Source organism: Ipomoea nil, unplaced genomic scaffold (genome assembly GCF_001879475.1).
Source record: "Ipomoea nil cultivar Tokyo-kokei standard unplaced genomic scaffold, Asagao_1.1 scaffold0800, whole genome shotgun sequence".
NCBI lineage: Eukaryota > Viridiplantae > Streptophyta > Magnoliopsida > Solanales > Convolvulaceae > Ipomoea > Ipomoea nil.
Window position 1 is genome coordinate 563,555 of NW_017617228.1, and position 19,039 is coordinate 582,593.

The 19,039-nt window shown below is 33.6% G+C and overlaps 2 protein-coding genes across 2 annotated transcripts; both read right to left on the reverse strand.

Moving 5' to 3' along the window:
• Nucleotides 1–985: 985 nt before the first annotated feature.
• Nucleotides 986–3,528, reverse strand: LOC109177141. The gene is made up of 2 exons (XM_019326443.1): nt 2,024–3,528; nt 986–1,673 (listed from the first exon to the last, which is right to left on the reverse strand). The coding sequence occupies exons 1-2, from the start codon at nt 3,526–3,528 to the stop codon at nt 986–988; spliced, it is 2,193 nt and encodes a 730-aa protein (XP_019181988.1).
• Nucleotides 3,529–17,880: 14,352 nt separating this feature from the next.
• Nucleotides 17,881–18,621, reverse strand: LOC109177152. The gene is made up of 3 exons (XM_019326454.1): nt 18,530–18,621; nt 18,286–18,406; nt 17,881–18,187 (listed from the first exon to the last, which is right to left on the reverse strand). The coding sequence occupies exons 1-3, from the start codon at nt 18,565–18,567 to the stop codon at nt 17,924–17,926; spliced, it is 423 nt and encodes a 140-aa protein (XP_019181999.1). The 5' UTR covers nt 18,568–18,621; the 3' UTR covers nt 17,881–17,923.
• Nucleotides 18,622–19,039: the final 418 nt, after the last annotated feature.

Here is a 19,039-nt window from a genome sequence, read left to right on the forward strand (position 1 = left end):
ATTCATTGCCGACATAGCTTATGGGAATTTTTAATGTCTTGACAGAGGAACAGTGTGGCCTAGCAGTGGCAATATTATATGCTATTTGGAGTACCCGCAACAAGGCGGTATGGGACCACGCCCTCCCAAGACCGACGGACACATGGAATCGAGCGGTGGCGGCCATGCAGGCATAACGACGTGCGCAGCCCGGCCTGCCGGCACGGACACTTACTGCCGTGATCAGTCAAGCCACTGGCGGTGTACCTCGCTGCTACGTAGACGCAGGTTTCAGGCCGGATACGGGAGAAGCATCCTATGGTGTAGTTCTCGTCTCACAACATGGATCGTTTGTTGCGGCAATGAATGGACGGCTCGCGGGTGCTTTCTCGGCTACTATGGCCGAAGCACTGGCCTGTAAGGAGGCGCTCTCTTGGCTTAAGAATCGGGACATCATGGAGGTGGACATGTTGACGGACTGCATGGAATTACAAAATATGATACGTACAAGCCACACGGCTAACTACTCCTACCTTGGGATCATTGTAGAGCAGTGTAGGACTGCTATATCGTTATTTACGAGATGCTCGCTGAGTTATATTTCGAGAAGTTTAAATTTACATGCTCATACTTTAGCTTCTTTAGCTTTCGATCAGGACCAAGCTATGTATTGGGACTCTGTCCCTCCTGACTCTATCATTCAGTTTATTCATTAATATACCGCATGGAAAATTTTCAAAAAAAAAAAATAAAAAATCTACACCAAGTGTACACGTTGAATTTGATTTCAAAGTCGAATTACATTTTTATCGTCAATTTTTTTTTTTTTTTTTTTTTTACGTATTTCGTATTTGTGAATGCTTGCCCATTTATCAGAACTTGATGTTTATACCTTTGGAAGGTTCAAGTAAATTATTGGCCATGTTTGATAACATTTTTTTTTTGAAAGTCAACCTGGCGATTGTATTTATAGAAGAGTTAAAATAGAGTCTGGTGGGACATTGTCCTAGTACATATCAGTAGCGAAACTAAGTGCTGTAGTAGCTAAAGTATGAGCTAATAAATTCTGTAATCTAGGAATGTAAATTACTGAGCAGTAAGTAAAAGTAGAAATATAGGTTCTGCAACTATCGATAGCATAACCTAGATATGAGCGTGATGTGGCTGGTGGTCCAGATAAATAGCACTGCAGTAGTTGACAATCCGTATGAATCTGTATAGATAATTCATTCCTCCTTTTAAGCCATGATAATACTTCCTTGCATGCAAAAGCCTCGGCCATGAGCGGGGAGTGGCAACCTACTAATGGGGTGCTGAAAGCAGATATGTAGCGGCCATTGGCGTCGAGGAGTACCGCACCAGCAGCTGCTGCATTGGTTCCTCGGTGATAGCTTGCGTCCATATAGCATTTGACGGGCTTCATCACCTCCCATGCGTGACTTCCGGCAAGCTGGCGTGCGGCGGAGGCAGTGCGGTTTCGGCAGCGTCGGCGTTCGGTGCAGCTGGCGTCGGTGGAGGCTGCTCGGCAGTAGGATGGTGGGCAGCAGCTCGGGGCTGTGATGGGGCACGATGATGGAGATCCTTCCATGCTTTCATTGTAGCTGCTGCAATTGTTAATAATTTCGTTGGCCTTGGTAGACAGACATCCCATACCGCTCCGTTTCGGACCCTCCATAGATGATATAAAATTGCAGCTGCATAAACAATTCCATCAAAGTCTAGAACATTCAAGATTGCACTAAACCATTCATGAAAAATATTTGTGACAATATTGGGGATTGGAAGGTTGGATTTAGCCCAAATGGAGTGTGCATAGTCACACAAAACTAATGCATGCATGGTATCTTCATTCACTCTCCCACACATGGCACACATTGGGTTAACATCCACTCTCTTTATAAGTAAGTTGTTGGTAGTAGGAAGGATATCACAAATTGCTCTCCATAGGAATGTCTTCTATTTTGGTGGAATTTTTAATTTCCATAGGGCTAGCCATTCATTAAAAATCCCATTAGAATTATTCTCGTAATTACCAACTATACACCTGTAACCACTCTTGACTGAATAACATCCATTAGGATCACCATACCAATACCATATATCATCATACTCAGGGGCAACTGGTATACTCTGAATTCTGGGTATATCACTCGGTTGGAAAATATCAGCTAGTATATGCGAATCCCAGGTGCCCGTATCTTGATCAATTAATCCTTCCACTCTGGCCCCAGACAGGTACTGTGGCATTTCTGTGTGAATCATAGGATCCAGTTCATCCTGCAGCCAGGGATGCTCGCATATTAAGGTAGAATTCCCATTCCCAATTCGCCTTCTTATACCGCCACATACTAGGTCCTTAGCCGCCATGATACTGCGCCAACAAAAGCTTGGATTATTTCCTATAGTTGCCTCTAGGAAAGTATCCTTTGGATAATATCTAGCTTTATAAACCTTGGCTACCAATGAGTCAGTGTTAGTGAGCAGCTTCCATGCCTGTTTTCCTAACATTGCCAAATTAAATGCCCTTAAATCTTTAAACCCCAGTCCACCATGTTTCTTTGGGACACACAATTTATCCCAGGCGTTCCAGTGAATGCCACGATCCGTACCCGACGCCCACCAGTACCGATTCATAACACGTTCAATAGCTGTACAAACAGATATGGGTAAAAGAAAAACACTCATTGAAAATGTTGGCATTGCCTGAGCCACACTTTTCAACAAAATTTCCTTACCAGCCTGTGATAACAACCTCTTGTTCCAAGATCCAATCCTCTGTTTGATTTTATCTTCTATGTATGCAAATGCAGCCTTCTTGTTCCTACCCACAAATGAAGGTAACCCTAGGTATTTCCCAAAGTTGGGGGCTTGGGCAACACCTAGTATTTGTGCCACCATATCCTTATTAGTGTGTCCTGTATTCCTGCTGTAGCATATATTGGACTTATGATAATTTACTTTCTGACCAGATAAATTCTCATATAACTGTAAACAATTTTTTATGTCAGATGCTTCCTGTCTATTTGCTCTGAAAAATAGTAGGCTATCATCTGCAAAAAATAAATGAGAGATCGGCGGTGCTCCCCTAGCAACCCTGCAGCCATGTATTAAACCTCTATTCTGCGCCTGCTGCAATAGCACTGAAAGCCCATCCGCACAGATAATAAACAAATATGGAGATAATGGGTCCCCCTGGCGGAGGCCACGCATGGGCGTAATGGAGGAACTGCGAGAGCCATTTATCATAAAGTTATACGACACAGTAGTCACACACAACATAAGCAACTCAATCCATCTATTATCGAAGCCCAGAGCTAATAACGTCCCACGGAGGAAGGGCCATTCCATGCGGTCATAAGCTTTGGCCATATCAAGTTTGAGTGCACTCCAACCTACAGCCCCGCACTGTTTCCTATTCAAGTAGTGGCCCACTTCCGCAGCTACAAGAATATTATCAGCAATCAGCCTGTCTGGAATAAATGCACTCTGAGAGCCAGATATTATATTCTCCATTAATGGTTTCATTCTCTGCGTAATCATCTTAGCCATTATCCTGTAGATCACATTGCTTAACGCTATCGGGCGAAAATCCGCTACCACCTCAGGGGTTTTCTTTTTCGGGATGAGTACCACATCCGTATTATTCAGGCCAGAGGGGAAGACTGGATTATTAAGGCAATTCACTATAACATAGTTAGCTTATCAGTTAATTTTGATTTATTTGATCATTAATTAGCTTTTGTAACATATTATTGCTCCAAAATATTAAAATTCAAAAAATTGCTCAAAGTAACTTTTTCGATAAGTTTTTTGAGAAAGTAATTTTATATGTAATCAGCTATCAGTTAACAACTATTCACAAACATATTTCTACAATAAGCTAATGCTATCAACTAATCAAACTCACTAACCCAATCAGCTAACAGCTAACAGCTATTTACCAAACACTCCCATTATGTATGTCCACATTTACACATGTAAGATTTTCATATATCTCAAATACCAAAGAAAAAAAAAAGAACTGCAACCAAAATACATTCAATTTTGATCATGGGCATACTAAGTAGTAAAATTCGAGCAACGGAATTATGAAGATTTTTTATTATTATTATTTTTTTTATTAGAGAGCGTAATTGAATGTTTTCAAATAATTCAAAAAGTTTATTTGATCATTTTTTTCAAGATACAAGGTAAACTAATAATCACAGATATACCAAGACTATGTGGTCTAATGGTACCTGGGTTGGACTAATGCAGAACAAGGGGAACAAGAAGAACACACATAATATAACTCAAACTCAAAGACTTTCAATTATATTCAAACTTACACTTCTCAATACAAAAGTCTGTTTAAATAGACAATTAAGAAAAACAGAAGAGTTGCAAATATTAAAAACATGCATGGGAACTATATAAACATAATGAGAATTGGAAATACTAATAATATTTAATGCTAATTCAAATTTTTCATAAAAAGTAGCCACCAAACTCCATGTCCCTTGAAATTCATGAATGTGTCCATTGTTTTATTATTTTCTCAATTCTTGTTCCGCATCATAGACTTCCATTTGGAAGGTTGTGACTTGTGAGTTCAAACCTCAGTGGAGGCGTTATTGATTCTTTGTGTTTCAGTAGATTGAGAAAGTATATGAACTGATACTACATTGTAATAGAGCCAAATAATCATAGATATGACAAAGTCATTGAAAAAAATGTACTAAAAGTAGCCGATAGAATAGTTTGAGGTCTCTATATATACAATAAATCATATATTTGATAAATAAAGGGTAATATATATAATAATATGAAAAAATATTATTGTTTTTATTATAATGAAAAAATAACATTTTAAATCTCATGTAAATTTGCCAATAACCGTGTAGTCTAGTGACAGGGAGTGATTCTCCTAAACGGGACATCACGCATTCGATCCTTAGTAAGTGTGCGAAAGTAGTTATGAATAGATATTACATTGTGTCAGAATCAGCAATAGTCAAAAAAAAAAAAAAAAAAAAAAAACTCATGTAAATTCATGAATCATCACAAAATAGCCGCCGACCACGTAAGTTATTTGTCATTGCGGTTGAATAATGTTGTGTATTTGGCGAATCAAAAATAAAAGAATTGACTTATCTTTGAATATTATTAGTCTGTTAGGTCAATCAAGGTTAGGGGCGTAAATAAATCAAATAAAAAAATTTCAATTTGAATTCGAACACTTTTTTCGAATACAAATTAGAGTGTATTCGATTCGAATAGTGTTCGAATCTTTTATCATATTTAAATATAAAATTTTATTATATTTTATCTTAATTTATTAGAGAATTTTGTAAAAAAATAAGTTAGGCATTTTGAATTTGAATATTCGAGTCGAATCGAATATATTTGAATAAACTGATCCCATCGAATACGAATCAAATTTGATATTCGAATATTAAATGAATACGAATACGAATATTCGAATATATAATTGGATTCGAATTGAATAGTGGGATATTTGACTCGATTCGATTCATTTACACCCCTAAATCAAGGTTACCTGTCTTAAGGAGATTAATTAAACTGACGACATCATTTGCCTTCCATATGAAAAAAATTACATTTTTAGTGAATGAATTATGTACCACTATTCATTTTTTTAAAAAATAATATTTCTTATCTTGTTTGTCCGATCATGTAAAATTATTACATTTTGTTTCAAAAGTATTATATTTTCTCATATAAGTAATATAATAAACATTTTTTTTCTAATTTAGTATTTCATTTGTTAGTATAAGTATTACATTTCATCTTGACCTAACCCGTGTTACGAACAAGAATCCATGAGACGATCTCACACAAATTTTTTGCCTTAAACCTTCACACATATATTTTAATAGACTGTTTTTCCAATATAACATTTTTTTCTTTATCAAAAGTTATATGATGTTTTTCTCTTAAATAATACAATGAAAGTTCTACATAGTTACAATAACACCGCATTTATAATATATACTAGTTCTTTTACGCGTTTTGCGAGAATGGAATAATGTCCAATAATTATTTTTAAATAAGTATTTTAAAGTATATTAATGTAATATTATATCAGAGATGTTCATGCATAAGTAAACAAATTAAATGTTGAATTTTTTTTATTTAAATTAGTAATTTAAAGTATATAAATGCAAGATAATATATGAGAGATTGATTATATTGTCAGTAAAATAAATATTTACAACTTTGTAATAACGCTGGTCTAAATACTTAGTCTAAAACGATAGTCTAAATAAATACTACTTTTGGTTTAAATTTCTCTAATTCTTCTTAATTCTCATTTGGGTAGCATTGTCATTGGCTTCATCTTCAGTACATGTCTTTTTTATTTTTTTATTGGTAGTGTGTCATGTGCAATTGGGTAACTGGTGGTATAGCATAGATGGATTCGTCGTGCAATGAGATTATGGTGTAGGAAGCTTAGAGACTGTTACTAACTAGAAATTTCTGAAAAATAGAAAACAGAAAACATGTTTAGTAACACAGTTTTCCATTTTGAAAACTGAAAATAATTTCTAAAAATTTCTGAAAAACTGGAACACAGTTAAAAACCGTTTTAGAAATGGAAAACAGAATCATCTATCATCTATTTAGTTATATGTCACTATAACCACATTACTATGATTACATTCATTATCATCTTATTTTACTTAATAAAGTAGATAAATAAATTGGCATACATATTAAAAAATAAATTAATTAATATCATGCGAAAGTATTGAACAAAATATTAATATTTATTATATTTGTATAAAATACTTGGTAAATAAATATATAACATATTTTATATTATAACTTTGATATTTAATTACAAGATAATGTAAAAAGAAGACAATGGACAATATTGTAATATAATAAATTAATAAATTTGAAGGTAATGAATCTTTGAATTATAGAAAATAAAGATAATATAAATAATGAAATTATATCTCTTTTAAAAATTTTTATTTATAATGAATAATTTTTTAAATAAAGGCATTATAGACATCTAATTCTAAATTAATTAAATGCATATGTATTATTTTTTGTTGTAGCTGTTGAGCATATAGCCATTAATGTACAATCCAACTATCAGCTTAGGCTTTTAGTTGAGATGGAGCACATGCTTCAATTTGGTATGGGGGCGTGTTGAACATATAGCCATTAATGTGCAATCCAGCTATCAACTTAGGCTTTTAATTAGTTGAGATGGAGCACATGCTTCAATTGTAGCTACTAAATTATTTAATTTAATCAGAGTAATAAATTGGCGTACATACTTTTCATCAACAATAATGAAATCATTGATTTTTTTTTTTTTAATTTACACTCGTTGTTGAGACAAATTGTTTTAAGAGTTTGTCAATGACAATTGTTACAATTACTGTCAATAGAGGATGATAATAAATAATTCAAAATATATAGTTACAATAGATATTGTTATAATGATATAGTAAAAATTAACTTACAAATTTCTTTTGAAGTTTTCCTGCATTGATAAAATTTTTATGTGTAGACTTGTTTAATTGGAGCCAGTAGGATGTCAACATTGTCAATTCTTTGGAAAATGGTCCTACCGTTTTAGAGTCCAGGTGTAATTGTATTTATGATCAACAATTTTGTACTTAGGTCGCGCATGTCTGACAATGATGTAAGAACACTTTTGTTTGATAAAAAAAAATAGTATAATATTTGTAAAGTAATGTACAATTGTACCATTACATAAATATATACAAAAAAATATTAATACCATAACGACCTAAATCATACCAATAATTCAAAAATATAATTGACATATTAAGTTTTGTTCTTATCTAAATAATCAAAGAAGATTAATTAAACGAAAAAAAAAACTTAACCTAAATTTGTTTTTTTTTTTAAATGCATAAATATCAAATGATTTTTAAAGTTCTTGATTTATAATCTTTGATGCTTAACTTTGAATGTTATATATTTAGTCGGGCTAATTATTTGATCAAAGTTTATGTTAAATTTTATATTATATATTTTTTAATACATTTTAACATATTCATAGTATATGTTTGATAATTATTTCAACTCTAATTGTGATGGGGTTCGAACCTAAGACTTTTTTTTTTTTTTATATAAATTAATGAGTAAGTTAAAAATAATAAATAGTTAACGGAATATTCTCTTACTAAAGTTTATACTAACGGAATTTAGGTTATTTAAGAGAAGAAAATAATATAATAGAGGGTAAATAAGAAAAATCATTAAAAAAAATACTAAAATCAAAATAATATGAACCATTCATTTTAAGAAACAATAGTACCGACATTCCTTTGTTCCAGTTAAGGACCTAACATTATTGACTCTTATTAGAATTGTATATATATATATATATATATATATATATATATATATATATATATATATATATATATATATATATATATATATATATATATAGGGAAGGGTTCCTGTGCGGTTGGACACCTTTATAATTAACATGGCGCACCTTAAGTACACAAATCACCACGCACCTTAAGCACACAAACAAAGCACCTTAAGAACACAAATCACTCACCTTAAGTACAAAAATCACGCACCTTAAGCCTTAAGCACAGAACAAAGCACATTAAACACAAAACTCACGCACTTAAGATTTTAAAATGTCTCACATTAAACACAAACTCACGCACATTAAGCACAAAACTCACGCAACTTAAGCACAAATCTCACGCACCTTAAGCACAAAATCCACGCACTTTAAGTTTTACCAACTACTCACATTAAGCACAAAACTCAAGCATCTTAAGCACAAACCCACGCACATTAAGCACAAATCCCACGCACCTTAAGCACAAATCTCACGCACCTTAAGCACAAAGCCCACACACTTTAATTTTTAACAACTACTCACATTAAGCACAAATCCCACGCACCTTAAGCACAAAACTCACGCATGTTACACACAAGACTCACACACCTTATATAAAAAACTCACGCACCTTAATCACAAAACACTCACTTAATTTTGACCTAGATGCAAAAATTACCAATTTGTCACTGCGTTTTTTTTTTTTTTTTTGGGTAATTTTGGATGTTGATTTAAGCACAATCAATGGCTCTATTTTAACCGGACAACCACACCTGGGGTTGTCCACCGCACCTGGACCTATTTATTTATTTATATACATACATATATATATATATATATATATATATATATATATATATATATATATATATAGTTATATCTTACCCATTTATTTAGTCCAAATCAACCACCCCAAGGAAAATTTTTAAAAAGTAAGTGCATTTTTTTTTAAATCTTTGGGGTGCATTATTTTGTTTTGTTGAGTGCATAGTTTTGTTGTTTCGAGTGCATAATTTATTTCTTTGTGTGTACAATTTTCTCTCTTTGGGTGCACGCAATTTAGTGCCTTTGAGTGCATAAGTTTGAAATTCAAGTGCACATTAAAACATGTTATTGTGAAAAGTGATGAGGACTAATCTAATCTATCCATTTGGATAAATAAACGATCGAGGGTGGTTGAAAAATAAGGATAAATAGATTGAATTAATTTTATAAATATTAAAAAGTTAAAAGTTTGTAATAATTATAAAATTAATCATGTTTTTTTTTAAAAAAAAAAAAACTAAAATCATCAACCATTAATGAACCCTAATTAGCGGCTCAGATCAACCATCACTCTTGACAGGGGGGAGGGGTGTTCTCATTTGAACCCACCCCTATAAATATATGTATAAGGGTGAGTTCAAATGGGAATAACGATGACGATGGGACAGAAGGTGGATTGGCTCTCTCGTTATGATGCGGAAGTTAGGTCTGCTTTTGCAAAACATAAGGCTCTAGCTATGAAGCATAAGCAACCAATGGACGTTCGAGTGGGGTGGAGGAAGCCGGGAAGTGGCTGGATGAAGCTCAATACAGATGGTTGCTGTAAGAATAATGGGGCAGCCGCTTGCGGGGGCCTGCTCAGAGACTCGAATGGGGATTGGTGCCGCGGTTTTACTCTTAACCTTGGTCGTTGCCAAGCCAAGGAAGCAGAAGCTTGGGGGATTCTACAAGGGCTGTGTATGGCAGGGGAATATAATGTCACAAGACTGGTGGTGGAATGCGACTCCAGGAGGATAATAGACGCCTTGCGTGAGCCTATGGACAATCAGGACATTTCTAGTAACGTTGTTCGGCAATGCTGGAGGGCGGCTGAGCGTATCCAGGAGATAGAGTACGTTCATATCTTCAGAGAAGCGAATAAAGCGGCAGACAAACTAGCTACGGTGGCCTTATCCCATCCGATTGGCCTCCGAGTTCTACAGGACATGCCTCAAGAGCTAATGGACGAGATCCGGCTAGACAAATTGGGAGCAAACGAGCCAAGACGAATTCCTAGAGATACTACTGGGGTTCTAGGTTGTTTATAAGTTTTTTCTAGGTAACCCCCTCCTGTTTCATCAAAAAAAAAAAATGGGAATAACCCCTCCCATAAAAAGTGAGGACTGATCTCAATCGGCCATCCCTTTTCACATAATGCACTTTACAACGCCCTACATCCCGTTTTCAATATAGGACAAAAACTTCTTACAAGTCTTCCCACATACATTTTTCTCAACTCAAATGAGTAAATTTTGAGAATCAATTTTTCTCATTCACCCTTTATCCATTTTAAGTGTATAATATATCAAAATAAACCTCTCACTTAGAAGAATTTGAATCTACTTTAACCTGATACAAATTGAAAGTGGATCCCACTAAAAATTATGTCACAAAATAACCAATAAAAATGCCATTTTAAATCAATTTTCCAACAATATAATTTATAGGAAAGACGTAGTTTTGGAATTAGCAAGAGAAGTAGATAGAGTAGATGGTGAAAAGGGCTGAAATAACAAATTAATCATGAGATTGTAAATTGTTTATTTTCATCTAACTAGCCGCCGACAACGCATCTTATTTGTCGAACCTGAAGTTCGTCAAAAATAAAACAATTCAATTTCATGTTACTTAATGAAATTTTGTATATTTGACTGATCTTTGAAGAATATTAGCCTATTAGGTCAAGGTTTCTTGTAGCGATTAACTATATATACTGACATCATTTGCCTTCTATAAGATTGGAAAATTATGTACCACCATTTGAAGATTATTCTATATTTTTAGTTAATGAATTGTGCACCATTAATCATTTTGATTTCTTATTGTGTTCTTTGTAATATAATTTTCACTTATATTATTCGATATTGTATTTTTTAGTCATCAATGTTACAGACTTACAGTTATAATTATTTGTTCTAATATCTTCCATCAATTGTTGCATGTACCAATTTCACTTAAATACAATTTTGTAGATGCCAACCCAAAAGTAGATGGGAGACATCACTAATGGTTAACATAGGCAACTAAATATGTTAGAGTAAAGGACTAAAAATATAATGTCGAGAACTAAAAATATAAGTTAGACTAAAGGACTAAAAATATAATGTCAATACCATCTCTATTGAACTCATCGCACAAGACATTCTTCCTGGTATGATTTATCTATTATATGTGGTTTGTGAATTATTACAAACGAGCGGGGTTTAAGTATGCACACTATCAGATAGTGGTTTGGCATTTTTCTCGTATTTACTACACAAGAGCGAGGTTTACAACATCTTCTTGGGTATCATTGCGGATTTGCGGCTACCCCTTGAAACGCTATTGTGCAATAGCTAGAGATATCAATCTTAGCTTGAAACCAATGGCCTAATAAGATAAAAAAAAAAAAAATTTAAGGGATAGGGCCAACATTTTAAGCAAATTATGTTGTGCATCCGTATGCACCATGCATGGTGCATACGGATGCAAAAACAACGTCGTTTTATTAAAAACGCGCGTCTCACTTAAAAAAAAATCAGTTTCGATTCTCAACAATAACATATGAACTAAAATTCCAGAATCGATGAACTAAAATTCCAGAATCGATGAACTAAAATTCCAGAATGAATGAACTAAAATTCCAGAATCTAATCTATCAACTAAAAATTTCAGAATTTATGAACTAAAATTTCAGAATCGATGAACTAAAATTTCAGAATCGATGAACTAAAATTTCAGAATCGATGAACTAAAATTTCATAATCGATGAACTAAAATTCCAGAATCGATGAACTAAAATTCCAGAATCTATGAACTAAAATTCCAGAATGAATGAACAACATAATGTTGTTGAGGAGAATCAAAACTGATTTTTTTTTTTTAAGTGGGATGCGCATTTTTAATAAAACAACGTCGTTTTTGCATCCGTATGCACCATGCATGGTGCATACGGATGCACAACATAACTATCCAACATTTTAGCATAAAACTGACAAGCCCGATATCCCTAGCGGGCTGGCAAAAATTTTTGTATGTTAGCTCAATAGTCTGAACCTCTTAAAAATATTTTATTTTGTAATAAATTTATGGTAAAATTGTAATTTATACCCCGTACAAATATGTCAATTATCAATGTCACCCCTGAATTATTAGTGGTGTAAATGTTACCCCTCAATTTTCAAAACGTGGCATGTATAGCCCCTCCCCTAAATTATTAGTGGTGTAAATGTGGTTACCGTCATTTTCTTCATTCGAAGACCACGTTTTTTTCCTCTATTTTTTTTTCTTCATTTGTTCTCCTTCCGCCAACAACCATATTTCTCCTTCTTCCTATTAGGGGAGGGGTAATATATATCACGTTTTGAAAATTGAGGGGCAACATTTACACCACTAATAATTCAGGGGTGACATTGATAATTGGCATATTTGTAAGGGGCATAAATTATAATTTTTTCTAAATTTATTAAAATTTTATTTATTGAATTAATAAAAATTTCTAAAGATGATCTTCCATATAAATTTCCAATCATTATTGCATGGACCATGGTCCACACAATTGTGTGGACCATAAATAAAAAGTACATTTTCAATATATTAAGGGTACATTATTTATGTACATAAGGTACATTTTGTGAAAGTACATTTTTAATATACTAAGGGTACACTATTTTATATTATGTGCCTTTAGTACAAAAATAATGTACCTTCAGTACAAAAATGATGTACTTTTGATATATTAAAAATGTATACGTACCTTTTATTCATGATCCATACAATTGTGTGGACCATGGTCCACACAATAATTTGCCATAAATTTTCTATATATTTTGTTCCACATCACTTAGGGCATCCTCAATAGTAGAGATTTTGGTGCGGTATTTTAGGAGTTTTTGTAATAGAAAAAAAAAATAAAACAATAAAACTGATTTTATAAAAAGAATCAAAGTGGACCCCACATTCCTACACCACACAAGAGAGAGATGGAGAGAGGATCGCAAAGTGGACCCCACATTTATGCAAAATCCTCATATTTGCATAAGGGCATCCTCAATAGTGAGGATTTTGGTGAGGATTTTGAGGAGTTTTTGTAGGTGTGATTAGGAAAGAGGAGATGATAAAGAAGAGAGAAAAAAAAAAAGAAAAAAAACAAATGCTGATTTCGAAAAAAGAAATTAAATAAATAAAGTTAAGCACTGCCATTAACGCGCCCAGGGGGAGCGTGCAGTGCACGCACCCACTGGGCGCCTTTATGGCAGTGCACGTGAGCTTTGCGCGCGTAACAAAAAAAATTGTGGGGCCCAGCATTTCTGATAAAATCCCTTCCTTGCAGGACCATCTCTAACCCTTTCTCTCTCATGCTTCTCTCCTCCACCTCACCAAAGATTTATTAAAATCTGTGCAAAATCCTTGTATTGGGGATGCCCTAAGGTATTTTATCTTCTCTCTCTCTTCCATGGTGGCAAATTTTTTTCTTAAAAACCGTGAAAATCCTTCTCCTAAATAGTGTCCACTAAACCATTGAGCTAAGCCCGTGCGGGTAAACCGTGAAAATCCTTCTAATGGGGATAGCCTTACAAACAAAGAATCAGCGTAAGTGGGTCGGGCTATTGGGCGAGCCCACTAAATTTAGGGTTAGCCCATTTTGGTCGAGCTTTTGAAGTTCATTTTTATCGGACTAATTCTTTTTGTCTTAACTCTAAACTTTTTTCTTACTTATCAGGCTAATCAATCGGTTTCGGGTTAAGATTGATATCCATAGATAATATCATATCTTAGTACTATATTATTATTTGTTACTATTTTTTATTCTTAAAAATAGTACTGTTAAGAATGGACCATTCTCAAAGGAGAATAACTATTTCTAGAAAAGTTTGATGTTAGGTTACGTTATTATTTGAATTCTTAAGAATAATTGTCATTATTATATAATTAAAGCACAAGATATATCTTTCTCCTTTGGAAATTCAACTACCCAGTATTTACGGTAACACTTAATTAAATAATGTTTATTGCATACTAAAGAAATTTTTTCTTTCTAATTTGACTATTGTTTTATATGAATGATAAGAGAAAAAAGAATAAAAACCTATTGTTTATTACTTTTTAAAAAAATATATATATTGTTTATTGTTTCTTCTTTAGCAGCATTTACATCTTCTTAAGTTTGCATGGCCCAAGACAACGTTATTTCTCAACAAGTTGTTTAAAAATAAAATAGCAACATTGTACGTAACGAAATTTGTTTTGTGACAAGTTGTTTATAAAAAAAAAAATACCAAAATAGTAGGTAACAAATTTTGTGTGATTGACTGATCTTTGAATATTATTAATTAGCTTATTCTTCCAAAAGGCTGAACCCCAACCCTAAGGGTCCCCCACACTCCGGCCCGACAGAGTATTTGGGAGGATGTAAATCATGGTGACTCAACTAAACATGAACCACAGAGGCTAGACCGGTGCTCACTGCGCACAAGGAACCCCCCTTACTTTGGGAGCTTTCTCGATCCCTGGTCATTCTTCCAAAGTTTCACCTCAATGGATTCTTGTGGCGATTAACATACATACTTTCTCAACTTACCCCCTATTGAAGTTTAAATTTGTGACCTCTCATTTGAGAGACTCACAGTTATGCCGCCGATCACAAGGTCTTTGGCAATTATTTGCCTTCTTTAGTTGACCATTGTAAGATTAGAAATTTTGTATAATATGTAAGTGGGAAAATTGTAATGTATGCACCTCCATAATATATCAATTATCAATGTCACCTCTAAATTATTAGTGGTGTAAATGTTGTCTCTCAATTTTCAAAATGGTACATATATTGCCCCTCCAGTACCGTAGGGATGGCAATATATGTACCGTTTTCAAAAATGCAGGGCAACACTTACACTACGGGATGTCACTATATGTATTGTTTTGAAAATTGAGGGGCAACATTTACACTACTAATAATTCATGAGTGACATTAATAATTGGCATATTATGGAAAGACATAAATTACAATTTTCCAACTTGAGTAATAATACTCCGTAACTATTATTAATTCATTTCTATTTTATTAATATAGATTAAAAAATATTTGTGTTAAGAATTTATAACATAATATGTTTTATATTTGTGAATTTAAATTGTATGTGTTAATGTGTTATCATGTTGAAAGTGCACTAGTTTGAACTATATTTTATGCTAGATTTTGCTAGCGGAGGCTAGCGTGGAGGGTCAAGTTCAGTATTATGCCACCAAAATGTGCTGCTAACTGTTACGTACTCAAATATATATATAAAAAGTAAAAATTGTGTTTTTACTACTAATTAGTTATAGCTTTTAGCGTCACATTAAAAGCATGTTGTTACTTGACATGCAAGTATAACGACATAAAGTTATGTTATTATCAATTAAAACAGTCCTGATTATCATATTGACCAAATGCAGTTAGTTTTTTTTTTTTTTTTTTTTTTTTTTTTTTTTTTGGAATAAAGTCAAGATTAAAAATAAAATAAAAATTGTACATTTAGGATCCACCAAGCATTACATACAATGCCACATGTTTGCTTAGCCGGTATGTAAGATTATGATATTTTTTGAAAATATATGGTGCTTCATTAGAAATAGGCCGAAATAATGTCAGGCGAGGAGAAGATCCCAATACATAGCAGCAGATTGCTGGTAAGTCGTAGTAGCTAAACCATGAGCTAAATAATTGTCTAATCTAGGAATAAAATTAAACGAACAAGACTGAAATAAAGATGCAATAAGCCTACAGCTGTCAATGGCATAGCCAAGATAAGTGTGAAACACAACGGATGGTGTAGTAAGATAGCGGTGTAGTGTCAAACAATCTGTATATACCTCGACATTCTGTTCTCCCCGATCCTTCAACCATGATAGAGCCTCCTTACATGCCAACGCCTCAGCCAAAAGTGGCGAGGAGCAATTCGGGAGTGGTGCGCCATAAGCCGAGACGTAACCTCCATTCGTCTCGAGCAAAATTGCCCCAACCGCGGCTTGTCCCGTTCCTTGCATATAGCCCGCATCGACTCGACAGATCCTCCTTGGCGGTACATGTGGCTCGGCAGCGTGCAATTCGAAACCATGCAGCTCCGCCTCCTCCTGCATCAGTGGTGGCTAGGTTGGCAGAGGAGTGATTCGGGCAGCAGGCGCGGGATGCGTCCGTCTCCACGCAAGCTTGGCAGCGGCGGCAGTTTTGAGCACGGTTACCGGGTGTGGCAGTGTTGCTTCCCAAACCGCCCCATTCCGTGCTCTCCAAATATTGTAAAGAATCGACGCTGCATATAATATCCCATCAGAGTCTAGAACATTTAGGAGTTCACCAAACCAAACATGAAAAATATTTGTGGCTATGGGGAATCGTAAGGTTGGATTGTTCCCAAATGTTTTTTGCAAACTCACACAACACTAAGGCATGCATTGTGTCTTCTTGTGATATTCCACACATGGCACAACGTGGATCCACATCCATCCTTTTTATAAGTAAATTAGTAGTGGTAGACAATATATCACTAATGGCTCTCCGGAGAAACATTCTCCATTTTGGGGGGATTTTGAGCTTCCATAGGGCTAACCATTTTGCAAATGTCCCATTATCCCTCTGATAATCCCCAACTATTAGCATATACGCACTTTTAACAGAATACACACCTCTTGGGCCTCTTGGGTTTCCTGTAAGATTATGATCTAATTGAACTAATTTGTCTATTTAAATATGCACGTACTTCATTACAATTTTTAAAATTAAAGAACTCAATTACACTATTTATTAAACTTATGGTGGGTGTATGCAATCATGACTTTTGTAGACTTTTAAAATGATAAATTTTAATAAACTTTAATTGAACTTTTTAGATTCGTTCAAAACTTTTTAAAACTTTGTAAGACACTATTAAAAGTCTATATAAAAAAAAAATTCATAAACTTTTATCAACTTTTTTTTTTTTTAATTTTAAAAAGTCTACAAAAGTCATTGAAATTCTAAATTGAATACATCCTTACAAAATTTCAATAATTTTGATTCTTATCATTTATAATTTTCTTACAAAACATGTTATAATATATCATAAAAACAAGAAGGTGCTACATTTTTCAACCCCAAATTGTTGTTGCGAATATCAGTTCCCTATTCTGAGTAACATGTTGTTATATATATATATATATATATATATATATATATATATATATATATATATATATATATATATATATATATATATATTAGTTTTTCACGCGCATTGCGCGATTGAGATAATGCACAATGTTTATATTTTTATATAAGTACTTTAAATATATCAATGCAAGATTATATTAGAGTTGGTCATATGGTCATACATATAGATAATCAAATGTTGAATTTGCTTATTTAAATAGATAATCTAAACTTACGAATGTAAGATAATACAATTATGATTGATTATAATTGTCACTAAAATAATTGATTGTAATTTTCTAAATACATAGTCTAAAAATAATAGTGTAAATAATGCTAGTCTAAAAATAATAGTTTAAATAATGCTAGTCTAAATCTAAAAATAATAGTCTAAATAAAATCTACATTTGGTTTAATAAATTTCTCTAAGCCTTCTTAATTCTCTTGAGGGAGGCATTGTCATTCTCTTGATCTTCACCTTCAGTACACATCCTCTTCTTTTGATTTGGTAGTGCGCCATGCTCAATTGTGTTAGTTGTAATATCATAGTGGGAAGCATCATGCAATGAGATTATACTGTAGGAAGAAGTGGATCTGCCTTGTTGCGTATATGCCTGAGATCTTAGTTGTACAACGAACTCTTGATCTTGTAGGCGCTTGTTGATATTTAGGAGTGGTAGTTTTTTCCCCTACATGTTCCATTCATTGTGAGATGTGTGCCATATATTCTCATGTGACAGAATTAAACGAAATATTAATATATTTGTAGAAGGTTCATGAATAGTACCTCTTGTTCTAGTTCCATAACTTGTTTACTTGAATGTAACAACAATGACTCTGCAAGTAGTCCAAATACTGACGCCGCAATGTGCCCAGTTTCATCAACAATTTCCACATCCAATTTGCACCTGTGCATTTTGTAGTTCGTATTTTTGGAATTGGTATGAATGAGTATAGTATTTAATCTTTTGTGTGTGTGTGTGTGTGTGTGTGTGTATTTTGTTAAATTGGTTTGTTGAATTGATACTAACCTTGGAGTACCCACCGCTCTCTTTTCACCACAATGCATACAGTTAAATTGCTGGTCACTTTGTGCATAAACCTTTTTTAAACAATGGCTACATCCTATATACCAAGTGCTGTTGTTGTAAAGGTTAATGCTGATTTTGCCCTTAATCCAAGCAGGTCGAGACTATAAAATGAAAGTGATTGTTAATTTATATTAGTTTTGAGTAAATATATTTAAAGAATGCTCAATAAGTATTTTACTTACGGGATTAATTGATGGTGGAACGGTGGATATTTTTTTAATTTCTTTTTCTGGATTTGCAAGTTTGATTGCAGCATTGTTGTAGTCTCGACATCTTTTCAATGCATCAAGTGTGTCACGATGTTCTTTCGCCCTACATAGACATTTGTAATAATGTGTTTTTCAATATAGCTACGCAAGATAATGATATATTTCGCATGTACATAAATAATTACAAGTATAGAAGTATACCACTCTTTTAGGTGTTCTGCTCTAGGTACCTTTGGTTCAA